Consider the following 17,632-nt stretch of genomic DNA (forward strand, 5'->3'; position numbering starts at 1 on the left):
ACAATACAGCTGTAATGATGTTTGCTCCACGTGGTCATATGACATTATCCATTGACTACATTAGCCATAGTTTCGTGATTTATGTGAGACTATCTCCTGGTAAACCCATTTTGCATTATTTATTTGACTTAAAAGAAAAATGTATAAACCATAACTATGTAATAGCTGCGGTTAAACTGCTCACATATAGTTTAAATATTACTCTTGCATTCAGCACTTTCTTATGCATTTATAATCTGGCCAAGGTTTTGAAGAGAATATGCTTTATAAAGACCAACACCATGATTATCATTAATTAAAAATACCCATGAATGATGCATCTGATATTCACACACAAGTGGACAGTTACTTGTTCATAATGTTCATTATTTACAGCATGAAAAAACAAAAATTGAAGCTTCATAAAGTTCATGAATAGCTGTTTTATCTGAGTGATGAATCTCATGAGACAGAGATATTATGCAGAATAACATTAAGCAAATGTGTCTAGAGTCATAAAGACAGTACTATGTCTTCCAAACTATATAAAAGGCAACTTAAAAAAAAAATAGATTTAAGTGGTGCCAGGCAGCAGACGCTGAAGTCATTATGGAGCCTTCCCTTATTTATGACACATAAATATGCAAAACGCTTGAAAGTCCCCTCAGGTGACTAAAACATTCAAGGTAGATGTTGATAAATCAGTTATTAGGTTAGCAAATAAAAAAAGTACATAGATTGTATTGCTTGTCTGTCTTGCAAGATGCAGAAGCCTATTGACCAAGTAATGTATACAATGCAAGGTTTTTTACAGGATACAGTAATTGAACTGCACTAAGAAATATACCTGTATGGTTACCTACTGTATTTTAGTACATTGTAATATACATGTATAATGGCGTAACCTCTGCAACAGTACTTGAACTGGGTGTTTAACCTTTTATCTTGTTTCCATCCTTTCCTGATAGATTTTTATTTTTTACTTGTTGTAAAATATTATATTTTTATATATCATATATTTATATAATATATTCATATAATATCATAAATATCATATTTTATAGGACGATTTTATATAATATCCATCTCATCATATTTAAACTAGGATTTCAATTTGAACTGAGTTTAAAATAAATTTTCATTGGAACTATGGAACACTGGAACTAGTAAATTAGTGTGTGGCATATTGCTAATGCAGGTATCTGTAATGGTCTAGTCCCTGCAATACCGAGGGAAAGAAACGGATGCCACCAGAAGTTCGATTACACTAGAAGTACTCAACTGGCCCCAACACTCAGGTGACCCTATTTGGCGAGTAGTTGATTCTATTGATTTGGCAATAGGTTGGCAACCTGGCTAATAAATCAACAGCTGGAGACTGGTAGCAGTATTTGATTTGTACTGGCTCTATTATTTGCCAGTAATTTTCAGTAGCCAAGAAAGAATGAGATACCTCCATACTACTAACAGCTGTATCTCAGTCTGTATAGCAGCTACAGGTATGACCAAGTCTTGTTTTAAAGCTAAGAAAATTAGAACAGGACTGCAGTGCTAGCTAGCATACCGACTCAGAGATAATCTTTAGAAACTTGGTCAGGAGTGAGTTCTGCAGGCATTACCTGCCGATATCACTCCTTTTCCAGTTTCTAAAGGTTCTATTTCTATGGTGTAGCACCACAATCCTGGTTTTGTTTTAAAGCTTAAAACAAAATCTAGGTCATATATTTTGCTGCCATATAGCCTGAGATATTCTAGGTTAAAGTAGCTGTGATCCCTTCAGCCAGCATGGTGGAGAAGAGAGGAGGTGGGGCAACATGGGGACATTCTGACAGACTGTAGGGAAAGGGAAATATATAGAACCTTCTGTTCTTGTACAACTGCATATGGCCAGATGGATCAAGATAAAGCTTTTAATTGTATTGTTCTGCTCCATTATATAAGAAACAAAATGAGAATAATGGGTTCAGAATTTCCACAAATAATGGAAATGAATGTCACCTGACAGAAGCATAGCATAGCTGTGCTATTTTATCCTGTATTTTTGACAGAATCATGACTGAGCCTCTGATGCAGATATGAGCGAAGCCTGACACAACTTCTGTACATGTTGTCAATCAGAGAACATGCTGCATATTTGCTCTGATTGTCAAGTTTTTTCCCCCCAGAAGAATAGTAAGAAGATGTTCCCTTACTCATCTAATCACACCTCTTCACCAAAGCAACAAATACATAAGCATCATTAAAGTTTAAATTTTGCACAGTTGCTCCTGTTCCTACCTGATTTTTAGTGTAAAACCATGTGGACCGCTTCTGTAACGGAACCCATTGTAAGCTACAGCGATCGCAATAACGAATATTACTAGAGAGGAATGTCTAATATATTTCTGATGGATGGAGAAGGTTTCTGTCAGCCATAAAAGTTATTTTCTCACTGATGTCGCCATAAACAATTTTTTTAATACATTTTACAAAATAACCAGTATGACGAACCAGGGCAAACTGGACTCCTGCATAGGGTTACATGGTTAAGGTGCAGCAATGACATATGGAGATATCGTTTGTCTAGCTTTGTGATTATTGCTTCCTAAAAGAGTTCATTCAATAATATCTGCTCATACAAGATGCATTTGCATGATGTTTGGCTGCATTTTTTTTAAAAAATTACAGGAATTTGCTTTTCCTTTTAAAAAAAGATAGCAATAGCAAAACTCAAAGTATGATCAAACAATTGGTGTGAAATAGCATCCCATCTTAAGCCGCACCCCCAAAATCACATCACCTATTTAAGATGTGTAAATTTGGCCAGAATTGTTTGTGGTAAAGATAGCAAGTTAGCAACCCTACGCAGCGGATAACCAACTGGCTTTAGCTATTGATGTTACATTATCCTTTGAGTTGACACTTATTTTTCTGCAGACTGTTAGGTATGCTGGGATGGACTTGTAGGGAATGCTTAGGAAGCATAATTGGTGTGTGATGGCAAATAAAAGCCCATCTGGCACATAAATATCTGACCTGTTCAATAAGCGCTTGACTACAGATTTAAATTTAATGTCCACTAAACCAATTACTTGTGTTCTGTTACATTTTAATAGGTATTGTTATGCAATATACTGTCTTTTTATTGATGACATTTACATACTTGATTATCTCAAGTGTTCTTTATCTACAGTTCAGGACTCTTTGTAGCCTGTGCACTTTCATAGTCAGGAAACCTATCTGTGTCAGTTTTAATATACTTAATTAACCTAATTTATATCATGTATGGAGTAGAGATGAGAGAATTTCTCAAAAATTCGATTGGGACGGTTTGCCAAATATTTTTAAAAAATTTGGTTCGATCCGAATCTACACTCACCTAAAGAATTATTAGGAACACCTATTCTATTTCTCATTAATGCGATTATCTAGTCAACCAATCACATGGCAGTTGCTTCAATGCATGTAGGGTTGTGGTCCTGGTCAAGACAATCTCCTGAACTCCAAACTGAATGTCAGAATGGGAAAGAAAGGTGGGCTACAACAGCAGAAGACCCCACCGGGTACCACTCATCTCCACTACAAATAGGAAAAAGAGGCTACAATTTGCACGAGCTCACCAAAATTGGACTATTGAAGACTGGAAAAATGTTGCCTGATCTGATGAGTCTCGATTTCATGTTGAGACATTCAAATGGTAGAGTCCGAATTTGGCGTAAACCGAATGAGAACATGTATCCATCATGCCTTGTTACCACTGTGCAGGCTGGTGGTGGTGGTGTAATGGTATGGGGGATGTTTTCTGGGCACACTTTAGGGCCCTTAGTGCTACTTGGCCATCATGTTAAATGACACGGTCTACCTGAGCATTGTTTCTGACCATGTCCATCCCTTCATGACCACCATGTACCATCCCTGATGGTTACTTCCAGCAGGATAATGCACCATGTCACAAAGCTCGAATCATTTCAAATTGGTTTCTTGAACATGACAATGAGTTCACCGTACTAAAATTGCGCCCACAGTCACCAGATCTCAACCCAATAGAGCATCTTTGGGATGTGGTGGAACGGGAGCTTCATGCCCTGGATGTGCATCCCTCAAATCTCCATCAACTGCAAGATGCTATCCTATCAACATGGGCCAACATTTCTAAAGAATGCTATCAGCACCTTGTTGAATCAATGCCACGTAGAATTAAGGCAGTTCTGAAGGCAAAAGGGGGTCCAACACTGTATTAGTATGGTGCTCCTAATAATTCTTTAGGTGAGTGTATTTGTGGCGAATCGTGTTAAAAACTGCTATTTCCTGGCTGCAGAGAGCCTTTATAGTGGTGTAGAACACTGAGCCTTGCAGTATCACGCATAGGGAGTCTGCTGTGGTAGTGAAACAATACTGTGAGTCAGTATGACATGCAGATGACAGGCGTCGCTCTTAGAATCACTCATACTTTACTTATTTGGGCTACGGGGCGAAAACTGACCAAATAACTCAAGTATGAACTCAGCCATACAGCTAAATGTTAGTGTCAAGAAGAAGCACACTCCTTTTACACCGTCAGCAGCTCGGCCGCTAGCACATCCGCAATACCCAGTCCCTGTAGCTCTGTGTGCTTTTGCTGAAGGGTATGCTGGAGGGGCATTGTGAATTCCCTGCAGTGGACGCTGAGGACACGGTGGAAAATGAGGAGGCAGAGGCGGACATTGTCGCAGGACCAACGGTGTGAGAACGTGGAGGTGGAAGCGGCGTCGCCTGGCCAAGTTGCTGGTGTGGCTGTGCAGGAACCACATTCACCCAGTGGGCCATAAAGGACATGTATTGTCTCTGACCGTAGTTACAGCTCCAGACGTTGGTGCTGCCGTGCACTTTGGCAGACACCGACAGGCTCAATGACTGGCCCATCTTCTGTTCTACATACGTGTGCAGGGCTGGTACTGCCTTTTTGGCAAAAAAATTACGGCTTGGGACTGTCCACCTCGGCTTGGCACAAGCCATCAGTTCTCTGAAAGGTGCAGAGTCCACCACTTGGAAAGGGAGGGACTGCAGCACCAGCAACCTGACCAGTAGCACATTCAGCTTCTGCACCGTTGGATGAGTGCACGCAAGCTGTTGTCTCATGGCAATGGCTTCGGTGATCGATTGCTGACAGAATGACTGACAAGGAGTACAAGGAGGAGCATCAGGACCAGCAGATGATGCGAAGGACACACAGCTCCCTTCGGCTACGGTGGTGAAACTGTCATGGAACCATGAACCAGACGTACAACAAGAGATAAGTGGAAATAAGAAGGCTTTATTGAAAACCAAGCTGTAGGGCAAAAGTCCAAACGGATGGCTAAACCGAAGCAGGGTCTTGCGAAGCCAGAGGTCAGGAACCAGAAGGGTAGTCAGACGAAGCCTGGATCAGGAACCAGCAGGGTAGTCAGACGAAGCCTGGATCAGGAACCAGCAGGGTATTCAGACGAAGCCAGGATCAGGAACCAGAAGCAGCAGCAGTCTTGGAGCATGTGAACACAGGAGGACCAAGCAAGGAACTGAAGCCACAGACCTCCTAATATATGAGCTAGGCATCCAGCTCCTCCCAGTGGGAAGGAGAAGCCGCAGGGTGGGAGGCTACAAGAAACCCAGAAACCAAGATGGCCGCCAGCACATGTCAAACGAAGGAGAACAGCAAGAAGGTAAGACCATGACAGAAACTTTGACTGCCTGAAATCGGGTGCCTGCCACTGGGTGATGCAGCGGTTGCTGTGGCAGGCTGGAATACCATATCGGAGCCACTGTTCTCCCAGGCCTCTTTATGGTGATGCTGCATATGTTGATGCAGGGCTGTGGTGCCAACATTGGCACAGTGCCACGTTTCACCTTCTGCCCACAGATTCTACAAATGGCCAAGGTGATTTTAACCCCAACACTCTGCACTCACTGACTGCTACCGCCGCTGCTTCTGTGGCCCCTTGCATTACTACTTTCTGGGCAGGTAGGCTCCTGCGAAGTGGGTGGTCTAACCCGGGCACGATTGGCTCCCGACCTCCCACTGCTGCCACCCTGCTGACTCCGGGCCACGCTCGTGACTTGCTGGCTCTGCCGATGCCTCATGGGCAAGCTGCCAACCTGTCCTCCCGATGATGATGAAGCCCCTATTTCATCCGGCTCCCAAATGCAATCAGCTACATCATTATCATCGAGTACTGTCTGCACGTCACTGATGTCCTCCTCAGCGGTCTCTGGGTCAGGAGCCTGATCGCTCGCAACACCAGCTCCCATGCCACTCTCCGCATCACTACTTGCCCGCCTACTGGAGGAAGCGACAGATGTCTCCTCCACATCTTGACTGGCCAGTAGCTGCTAACTGTCCTTTAGTAGCTTGTCCTCGATGTATAGTGGAGCTGATCCCACAGCATATAATACTTCTCTGGCTGAGGGAACAGAAAAGGACAGAGACAGGTTGAGGACAGGTGAGGGCAAAGGGCCTGCTCCCGGGCCATGCCAACTAAGGGTTGTGTCTGACAAACCCACCGACTCTTGGCTGGGGGTGTCTGATGTCACTTGGGACGAAGTGGATGACCAAGTCAACCATTCAAAAACTGTTGGGTTGCTGGTCAAGACACGACCACTAGCTAACATTGGGTGCTCAGGCCTCTTGCTGAGACTTCTTCTGCCACGCCCCCTTACTCTACTGCCACCTGTGCCTGCACCAGAAACAGGGCCTGGCACTTCTCTGTCTGACATATTGTTAGATCAAATAAATAAATAAAATGGAAATTAAAACACCCCAAAAAAGTCTGTGATTTTCTCACTTCGCCACACAACGGCTAATAAGCCCTTTTATCCACTAATACACGCCATAAAGGGCTTTAATTTTCTCACTTTACCACACAATGGCAAATACTTATTTTTGTGCCACTAATCAACGCAAAAAAGGGCTTTAGAACATATAACTACACCACTGAACGGCAAATATATTTTTCTTTTGCACTAATTCACAACAAAAAGGGCTTTAGAACATATAACTGCACTGCTGAAAGGCAAATATAATTATATATAAATTTGTACAGACCAAAAGTTTGGACACACCTTCTTATTCAAAGAGTTTTCTTTATTTTCATGACTATGAAAATTGTAGATTCACACTGAAGGCATCAAAACTATGAATTAACACATGTGGAATTATATACATAAGAAAAAAGTGTGAAACAACTGAAAATATGTCATATTCTAGGTTCTTCAAAGTAGGCACCTTTTGCTTTGATTACTGCTTTGCACACTTTTTCCATTCTCTTGATGAGCTTCAAGAGGTAGTCACCTGAAATGGTCTTCCAACAGTCTTGAAGGAGTTCCCAGAGATGCTTAGCACTTGTTGGCCCTTTTGCCTTCACTCTGCGGTACAGCTCACCCCAAACCATCTCGATTGGGTTCAGGTCCGGTGACTGTTGAGGCCAGGTCCTCTGGCACAGCACCCCATCACTCTCCTTCATGGTCAAATAGCCCTTATACAGCCTGGAGGTGTGTTTCGGGTCATTGTCCTGTTGAAAAATAAATGATGGTCCAACTAAACGCAAACCGGATGGAATGGCATGCCGCTGCAAGATGCTGTGGTAGCCATGCTGGTTCAGTATGCCTTCAATTTTGAATAAATCCCCAACAGTGTCACCAGCAAAGCACCCCCACACCATCACACCTCCTCCTCCATGCTTCACGGTGGGAACCAGGCATGTAGAGTCCATCCGTTCACCATTTCTGCTTTGCACAAAGACACGGTGGTTGGAACCAAAGATCTCAAAGCAGAGATTTCCACTGGTCTAATGTCCATTCCTTGTTTTCTTTAGCCCGAACAAGTCTCTTCTGCTTGTTGCCTGTCCTTAGCAGTGGTTTCCCAGCAGATATTCTACCATGAAGGCCTGATTCACACAGTCTCCTCTTAACAGTTGTTCTAGAGATGTGTCTGCTGCTAGAACTCTGTGTGGCATTGACCTGGTCTCTAATCTGAGCTGCTGTTAACCTGCGATTTTTGAGGCTGGTGACTCGGATGAACTTATCCTCCACAGCAGAGGTGACTCTTGGTCTTTCTTTCCTGGGGCGGTCCGCATGTGAGCCAGTTTCTTTGTAGCGCTTGATGGTTTTTGTGACTGCACTTAGGGACACTTTCAAAGTTTTCCCAATTTTTCGGACTGACTGACCTTCATTTCTTAAAGTAATGATGGCCACTCGTTTTTCTTTACTTAGCTGCTTTTTTCTTGCCATAATACAAATTCTAACAGTCTATTCAGTAGGACTATCAGCTGTGTATCCACCTGACTTCTCCACAACGCAACTGATGGTGCCAACCCCATTTCTAAGGCAAGAAATCCCACTTATTAAACCAGACAGGGCACACCTGTGAAGTGAAAAGCATTTTAGGTGACTACCTCTTGAAGCTCATCAAGAGAATGCCAAGAGTGTGCAAAGCAGTAATCAAAGCAAAAGGTGGCTACTTTGAAGAACCTAGAATATGACATATTTTCAGTTGTTTCACACTTTTTTGTTATGTATATAATTCCACATGTGTTAATTTATAGTTTTTATGCCTTCAGTGTGCATCTACAATTTTCATAGTCATGAAAATAAAGAAAAATCTTTGAATGAGAAGGTGTGTCCAAACTTTTGGTCTGTACTGTATATATATTTTTTGCCACTAGTACACCCCAAAAAGGGCTTTAGAACATATAACTGCACCTCTGAATGGCAAATATATATTTTTTGGCCACTAATACACGCCAAAATGGGCTGTAATTTTCTCACTTCACCACACAAAGGCAAATATTTTTTTGTGACACTAATACACTCAAAAAAGTGCTTTAGAACATATAACTGCACTGCTGAATGGCAAATATATATATTTTTTGCCAGTAAAATACGCCAAAAAAGGGCTGTCATTTTCTCACTTCACCACGCAATGGCAAATACATTTTTTGTGCCACTAATACACTTTCCTGAAATTCGGATCGAATTACACTTCATCAACATCAATTCGCTCATCTTTATTAAGGAGCTTGTTGCCCCCCCACCAATTGTTTTTAGACAGATATGTTTTGTTGATTTGATCGATCAATATTAGATTGATTAGATTAATATTTATAATTTGTACTCTTTCTGACAGATAAATGTTCAGGCAAGTAATCAAATGGAAGAAAAGAAAGGTCTTCTCTGGATTCTCGATGAGGAAGTTCTCATCCAAGGGTCTACAGATGACAATGTACTTGACCGGTTGTGTTCATACTATGAGCTAAAAGGTGAAGATAAACAAGGTCAGTAGTAAAAATAAATCAATATGAATATATTACATGTATTAATATCCATTACCCAGAACTGTCATGTTGTCGGCCAGCATTAGGAAGGGCCATCATATTGCTTATTTGTCCATGCCTACTGTCTGGAAAGAAAAGAAAGATACTTGGAAAATGATGATATCCATGGTTTTATTGTGTGCCAAATGCAGAGTATAAATGTCAGGGAAGATTAGAGGAAAAACATTGTAACCCAGATTTACTAAGCCTATAGATGGCATACGCTTAGACAGGCTGTGTAGACCTGCACCAGCTTTATCACAGAGGCTTAGGCTGCATGATAAATTTGGTGCAGGGAAGCATTTTTCTTGTATGGCCTCTTCCAGACAAGTGTTTATATTAAATAATGCTCATAATACAGTGGTCAAATGTTTATTTCTGTGGCTAGCTTTAGTTATGTAGAATTCAAAGCGAAATTAGCATCAAACCAGACACAATTCCTGGTAGGGTAGTTAATTACATGTCTGCCTCTCTATCTCTGATCTGTTGTCACAATTGTGTGAAAAACACTGTTTAAGAAGTATGGAAGTTAGGTGTTAAGTGCACTGATGGTATGCCCGAGTCACTTAGTGCTCTCTAGGTCCTCCACTCTCCCTTTTTATCCCCTTCACTTTTACTTGTTTGACAAGGGAAGGGACTGTAGTGTCAATCAGCTGTTTGAGACGTAACCGGCACTTGCAGTAGCGCAGCGGCCTTCTCACAGCTTAGTCTAGGCCATATGATGTCACTGTCATTGGTCACATGGCCTAGGTGCAGCTCACCCCATTGAAATGAATGCGTATGGGGGGCAATACCAAGCACAGCTGTTGTACAATGTATGGTGCTGTGCTTGGTGAGATGAGAGAAGGCCATGGTGTAATTATGAGTGCTGATGCCTTCTCAAACTGCTGATCAGTGGCAGTCCACGGTGTCGGACCCCCACAATTAGATACTGATCAGATGGGACTAGAATGCCCCTAGTAATGACCTCCACAGTACCCTAGTAGTATGCTCCCCAAGTGGCCAAGGAAAGAAGAAAAAATCAAAATGCCTGAGGGCAGTTGCCATCTCCAGTGTAGGCCACAGGCTTTTCCAGTCTACAGCCCAAGATGCCTGGGTCCCTGAGCCATCTGTACACTACCTAATATAGCGGCCTGTGGCTGGAGCTGCCTAGGGCGGTACTGGCGATACTGCAGTCAGTGGCAGTATCAGTGCAGTGAATATTTTAGAAGCTGTGCTAGATATAGGCTGGGGAGGGACCCTCTCCCACAACATAAATGTTTGCTAAAGAAATTATTTCATAGTTCTTTATCAAGATTTGACCCCCGGACCTTCTGTACGGCAGACACAATATTAAATAAATAGTTACACTGTCGATTGTTAAGCACAGAAAACATGTCTCTACAACAGACTAGTCCTAAAGAGTAGTGGTAAGTCTATTTACTTCTATACAAAAGTTCTGGGGTTTAAATCCCATATATATATATATATATATATATAGATTTCTAAAAGTTATAGCAGAAAAATCTAATTTTTACTTTACAGCTTCTTTCTTTTATGGCAAAACTTACATTGCTCTACAAACTTAATGTTACTAAAATAAAATTTATGAAGCAAAAACCACTACAATAAATGTTTTTGTAATGTACTAATAAATATCCTAAAACAGTATTTGGTATCCGCGTAATCATAATATATATTTATGGTAATTGGTTAGCCGCATAAATAAAAACAGCACCATTTTTTCCCCTTCATATAACCATTAATAAAAGTTGATAGAAATTAAAATCTTTCTAGTATATATGGCAAAATGCCCTAATGAAAAAAAGATATGGCAGTTTTGGCTATAAATATGAGAAGAAGGAAGGAACACACAGTTTGCTTGTATAGAGGCTGAAATTTCTTATGGCAGCCCTGTCTGTAGCTTATGAGGGTGAACACTAACAGCAATGCAGTAAGCCATGGGTTCTCAACTGTATCCTGAGGATAGCTATATAATTTAATTCAGGAGGGTATCTACTGCCGCCAGCCAGGTACATGCTCTCAGCTTTAATTACCACTGAGAGCATCATATTAATATGTACCTGGCCAACAGCGGTGAGGTGGACTTGGGCACCATCCTGGACATCAGCCCTCTAGGAAATTTCCCTGTAGAGTCTAGGGCCAGTCTGCCCTTGCTGTGAATGGAGAGCAGATCATTGGTAACTAGCATTCGTTAGTGATAACCTGCTGCTGTAAAGGTGTTGGCAATTACCCAATGAACAAGAAAATGCTCATCCATCGGGTAATTGGATCTTTCATGCGGTCACAAAAATCATTGTTTGCCGGCAGCAGATTGTGCTGTCTAAACAGCCTCAGCTATGGCAAACAATGAACCTGTATGGGGACAAGCAATGGCATAAACAATCTCTCCTCCCCATGCTGTGGAGGGGATTGATGCATGTAAATACAGCGGTCTTGATCACTCACGAGCAGGTGATTGCCAGGAAGAAGCACTTATTTCCTGACACTCACCTACTCAATTAAGCAGTGTAAGGGCCTTAACGGCTATATATACTTTTGGAGGCAATTTCTTTTATTGCATTGTACTCATTTTGAGCTAAAAATCTTTTTTTTTATTACAACTATGGAACTCTTTTTTTTTGTACAGGACTGGGATGCTCCAATAAAGGGATCTGAATTTTCTCTCTGCTCCTTCAGCCAGCTAATCTGATGGGCTCCTTATCTCTGCTCCCTGACATTAAATGCTCATATAGCTCAGTTCTTATCTTACTGATTAGAATGTGGTTAAAATAAATGTTTATGACCTCTTAGTAAATTAGAGATAAGGGTTATTAGAAGACCTACACACAGTGGCCTTTTGAAAATATGAATTTTAGCCCAAAATGAGTAAAATGCCATTGATAGTGTACATACCTTTTAAGGGGACAAGAAAGCATCTTTCTCTGATATAATATATGAGAAAGTTTTTTGTATTCGCCTGCACTATTCATTTATGAAGAAAATGAACTGCAATGACAGAAACACTTCAAGACCTCATTTCCATAACAGTTTTTTTCTCTGTGGCAACAGATCTGGAAGATAGAGGTATAGATTTAGACTCCATTCACATCCCTGCAACGTGTTTTGCGGATCCACGGAAAGCGGATTGCATTTTGTGGACAGCACATTGCCGGCACTAATAGAATATGCCTGTTATAGAACCATCAAAAACGATCTTTCTAAGATATGCAAATGAGGGAGTCTGAGCAAGCAGGGCACCTAAGCAGGGCACCTAAGAGAGTAACGCCGCCCCTGGGCACTTGCGAGCCCTCATTTGCATATCTTATAAAGATCGTTTTTGATGGTTCTATAAGTCCAGGATTGATGCCAGAGGTAATGTTTTTATTAACTGTAAGCATGCTAGGGAGCTGTGGGAAGGGTTAAAAAAGTGAAATGCTGGTGACAGACTCCCTTTAATTACCTGTAGCAGCCCCTTTAAGCAATGTGCCTTGTTTGATACAGATTTTTGAGGTGACCGATTCCCTAAATCCATCAAAAGTTTATACAGTAAAAGATGAGCAGAAGTGTTTAAAACTATAATTCCACATAATAAAAACTAATGTGCATTTTAGATCATGGGCCCCTACGAAAGTGTGAACAACCTCGCCAGTTTGAGATCCTTCACCAGTTGGGAAGGGATCCTGTGCGATATGATGCCTCCAGTTGGATCAACAAAGCCAAACTAAACTTATCTGCTGAAAATGCTGTGCAGGTACTGCAACAGTCTAAAATGTAAGTAGTCGTATGCGTGCCTAATGTAATATCCTGCTGTGTAACACTACTAGTAACAATACTAGTTAGAAATCTTATGGTAGCATTATCAAACTATACGTAATTATTTATGTACTGCAGGAAATATGAAATATTTTACTGATGAGGGATTGCTCAAAGAAATTTGACAGAAGCTACTTCAAAAATATAAATGATAAATTTGCAAAACTGGTTTTCCTTTGTAGCCATGCTATTGAATTTTTTATATTCAAGGAGCAGCAATGTTTCCACTTCCTGCCTGTAATGGGGTCAGGCCTTATAGACAGTATATATTTGGCCCTAAGTGGTATGCGTGGCTCCCAACTCTAAAACGGCAGAAAGAAATGGGGCGGACACAGTTGTAACTGGAATACTATGGTATGAGGCAACAAGTTTGGTGGTTACAGAGCTCTCAAAAGAGGCATGGCAATTGCCTGCTCACTAGCGGAGGAGACCACTGCAATTGTATGCAGTGGTCTCCTCCGCAGCATGGGGAGGAGCGATTGCTATGCCATCGCCTGTCCCCATGCTGTGCAGTGGTTTCGCAGCAGCGAACACCACAATCTGCCATCTGCAAACAATAATTTTTTAACATGTCAAATGTTGGGGATATAAAGCAAAAGGCTTTATATAAAAGAAAGGATCAAAGGAAAAATTTCAAAAGGTGATTGATCCTGGAGGTGGACATATAAAACACCTCAAAAAGAGATTGTTGTTAATTGTATTATGTTGTGCAATCAGTAAATCATGGTACAAGTGTCTATGCAAAAATATAAATTATTTATTATACAATAACTGAAATACAATCAAAGCTTAATTAGTGCGAAGTTCAATAATATGCAATAACACACAGTGACATACAGTACTGAAAACTCGTTACTAGACCAACGTATACACGATACCTCTCAAACATAAAATGTAATAAGATCCGTCTCGACCACAATCATCAGATATAAAACTCAATAATGTTTATAATAGATATGAACCCTTGCTCTGCACAAAACTATGACGAATCTTGGATAATTGGGTAGGATTGTCACACAACTTATAAATTATCAAGCCTGGTATTGAATATGGAATTAAATTATCAGAGAATTTCCTATGAAATCAATATTTAGATCATTTATTCAGTAATATGCATCTTTACTGAATAGTGACAATATTGATGTAGCACTTTTAACAACTATACATCCGCCATACAACGGGGAGTTTTCTAAATATCAGGCTAATTAATTTATATCAACACTACACAGAATAAAGTTATACGTTACCCGAGAATGCAGGTAATGTGCAGAGACTAAGGGAAATCAGCTTCAAAGTCTGTTCTGGTCATTGGGATCTTTCTCCTGGGTTTTCTGTTTCTCAGTTTTTATCTTGTTCCCCCTGTCTTTTCCCCTCCTGTGTGTGTGGTTTATAATTACAAACTTATCAGTTAGACACACCTTCCTATCTTGGAGTTTTCCAATCATTGTTGGCTAGGCGTGTATATATGATAATGTTGGTGATGTCATTGTATTAACCAAAATGCATCTCTGCTGTTGGTGTAATGTTACTCATTTACCCCTAGGCGACACAATTACCTAAGCTATTAGTATCATTCTAGTAAGGGTTAAATATCCAAGTATGACTTTATCTCACATTCTATAAACATGACATATGGAACCTTAACCCCTTAAGGACTCAGCCCTATTTCACCTTAAGGACATAGCCAATTTTTTTTATATCTGACCAGTGTCACATTATGTGTGAATAACTTTAAAACGCCTTTACTTACCCAGGCCGTTCTGAGATTGTTTTTTCGTCAAATATTGTACTTCATGACACTGCTAAAATTGGGTCAAAAACGTTAATTTTATCTGAATAAAAATACCAAATTTACCAAAAATTTGAAAAAATTTGCGAATTTCAAAGTTTGTTTCTCTACTTCTGTAATACATAGTAATACCCCCCCAAATTGTGATGACTTTACATTCCCCATATGTCTACTTCATGTTTGTATCATTTTAGGAATGCCATTTTATTTTTTGGGGATGTTACATAGCTTAGAAGTTTAGAAGCAAATTTTGGAATTTTTCTGAAATTTTCCAAATCCCACTTTTTATGGACCAAGTCCAGGTCTGAAGTCACTTTGTGAGGCTTACGTAATAGAAACCACCCAAAAATGACCCCATTTTAGAAAATACACCCCTTAAGGTATCTAAAACTGATTTTACAAACTTTGTTAACCCTTTAGGTCTTCCACAAGAGTTCATGGCAAATGGACATAAAATTTAAGAATTTCGATTTTTGGGAAGCACGAAGAGGAGGGGAGAGAGGATCGCCGGGAGTTTGAATCTCCCGCCCCTCTCCCCTCACCAATCAGCACCGAGGACAGCACCGCTGCCCCCAAATGCTCAGATTGTGATTGGTGGTGTGTAATCACACCACTGATCACCGTCCTTTTCCGGTTCATCGGGTCACCGGAGACCCGAATGGACCGGAAACGCAGCAAACCGCAGGTCTGAATTGACCTGCGGTTTGCTGCGATCGCTGATACGGGGGGTAACGTTGTGAAAGGATGCCCGCTGAATGATTTCAGCAGACATCCTGTTCCTATTAACCCCCGCCGCAATCTAGTTTTAAAGTTATGACGTACCGGTACGTCATGGGTCCTTAAGGACTCGGGAAACATGCCGTACCGGTACGTCATAAGTCCTTAAGGGGTTAAATCAGAGCTGAATGATTAATTTTGACACAAAAACTAACTAAACACAGACTTTTGGGCACCATTTAGACTTTTCCCATACTCTCAGATTTATGTACGGATAATAATATAATTAACCTTGTTGTCGCCTAGAGATATCTGTGCCTCCTCTGCTACTGCAGTGGGTGATTGATGGTTAGTTAAAATAACACATATTTCCCTAGACAGTGACTCATTAGTAAGGTTTATACCTAAAGTGTTTTCATCATACTCTAGGAATATAGTAACATAGTAACATACTACATAAGGACGAAAAAATACATTTGTTCATCCAGTTCGGCCTGTCACCTGCAAGTTGATCCAGAGGAAGGAAAAAAAAAAAAACACTGTGAGGTAGAAGCCAATTTTCCCCATTTTAGGGGAATAAAAAATTCCTTCCCAACTACAATCAGGCAATCAGAATAACTCCCTGGATCAACGACCCCTCTCTAGTAGCTATAGCCTGCAATATTGTTACACTCCTGGAATACATCCAGGCCCCTCGAATTCCTTTATTGTACTCACCATCACCACCTCCTCAGGCAGAGAGTTCCATAGTCTCACTGCTCTTACCGTAAAGAATCCTCTTCTATGTTTGTGTGTGTACAAACCTTCTTTCCTCCAGACGCAGAGGACGCCCCCTCGTCACAGTCACAGTCCTGGGGATAAATAGATGATGGGATAGATCTCTGTACTGACCCCTGATATATTTATACATAGTAATTAGATTTCCCCTCAGTCGTCTTTTTTTCTAAAGTGAATAACCCTAATTTTGATAATCTTTCAGGGTACTGTAGTTGCCCCATTCCAGTTATTACTTTAGTTACCCTCCTCTGGACTCTCTCCAGCTCTGCTATGTCTACCTTTTTCACAGGAGCCCAGAACTGTACACAGTACTCCATGTGTGGTCTGACTAGTGATTTGTAAAGTGATAAATCTATGCCCCTTTTGATGCAACCCATTATCTTATTGGCCTTGGCAGCAGCTGCCTGACACTTTTTTTTGCAGCTATGTTTGCTGTTTATTAAAATTCCTAGATCCTTTTCCATGTCAGTGTTACCCAGTGTTTTACCATTTAGTATGTACGGGTGATTTAGTGTCATCTGCGAAAATTGATATTTTACTATGCAAGCCTTCTACAAGATCATTAATAAATATATTGAAGAGAATAAGGCCCAATACTGACCCCTGGGGTACTCTACTAGTGACAGTGACCCAATCTGAGTGTGTACCACTAATAACCACCCTCTGTTTTCTATCCCTCAGCCAGTTACTTACCCATATACAGAAGTTTTATCCCAGTCCGAGCATTCTCATTTTATATACTAACCTTTTATGTGGTACAGTGTCAAATGCTTTGGAGAAGTCCAGATATACGACATCCATTGATTCGCCGTTGTCAAGTCTAGAACTTACCTCCTCATAGAAACTGATTAAATTAGTTTGGCATGACCGGTCCCTCATGAAGCCATGCTGATATGGCGTTATTTGCTTATTTCCATTGAGATGCTCTAACATAGCATCTCTCAGAAAACCTTCAAACAGTTTACCCACAACAGATGTTAAACTTACCGGCCTATAGTTTCTAGGCTCTGTTTTTGGACCCTTTTTGAATATTCGCACCACATTTGCTATGCGCCAATTCTGTGGGACATTCACTGTCAGTACAGAGTCTGCAAATATCAGAAATAAGGGTCTGGCTATGACATTACTTAATTCCCTTAGGATACGGGGGTGCATGCCATTCGGTCCTGGCGATTTGTCTATTTTAATCTTTTTAAGTCGCTGTTATACTTCTTCCTGGGTCAGACAGGACACTTTTAATGGGGAATTTATTTTTACATTCAGCATTTCATCT

At 40.8% G+C, this 17,632-nt stretch overlaps 1 protein-coding gene across 1 annotated transcript in view; it reads left to right on the forward strand.

Annotated features, from left to right (window-relative positions):
• MYO18B (myosin XVIIIB) overlaps positions 1 to 17,632 on the forward strand; it is a 758,252-nt gene that overhangs the window by 211,593 nt on the left and 529,027 nt on the right. The window contains exons 18-19 of the mRNA XM_044275382.1: positions 9,095 to 9,242; positions 12,875 to 13,034. Of these exons, the coding sequence (XP_044131317.1) occupies positions 9,095 to 9,242; positions 12,875 to 13,034 (308 nt within the window). The remainder of the gene's footprint in view (positions 1 to 9,094; positions 9,243 to 12,874; positions 13,035 to 17,632) is intronic.

Source organism: Bufo gargarizans, chromosome 1 (assembly GCF_014858855.1).
Source record: "Bufo gargarizans isolate SCDJY-AF-19 chromosome 1, ASM1485885v1, whole genome shotgun sequence".
NCBI classification, from domain to species: Eukaryota; Metazoa; Chordata; class Amphibia; order Anura; family Bufonidae; genus Bufo; species Bufo gargarizans.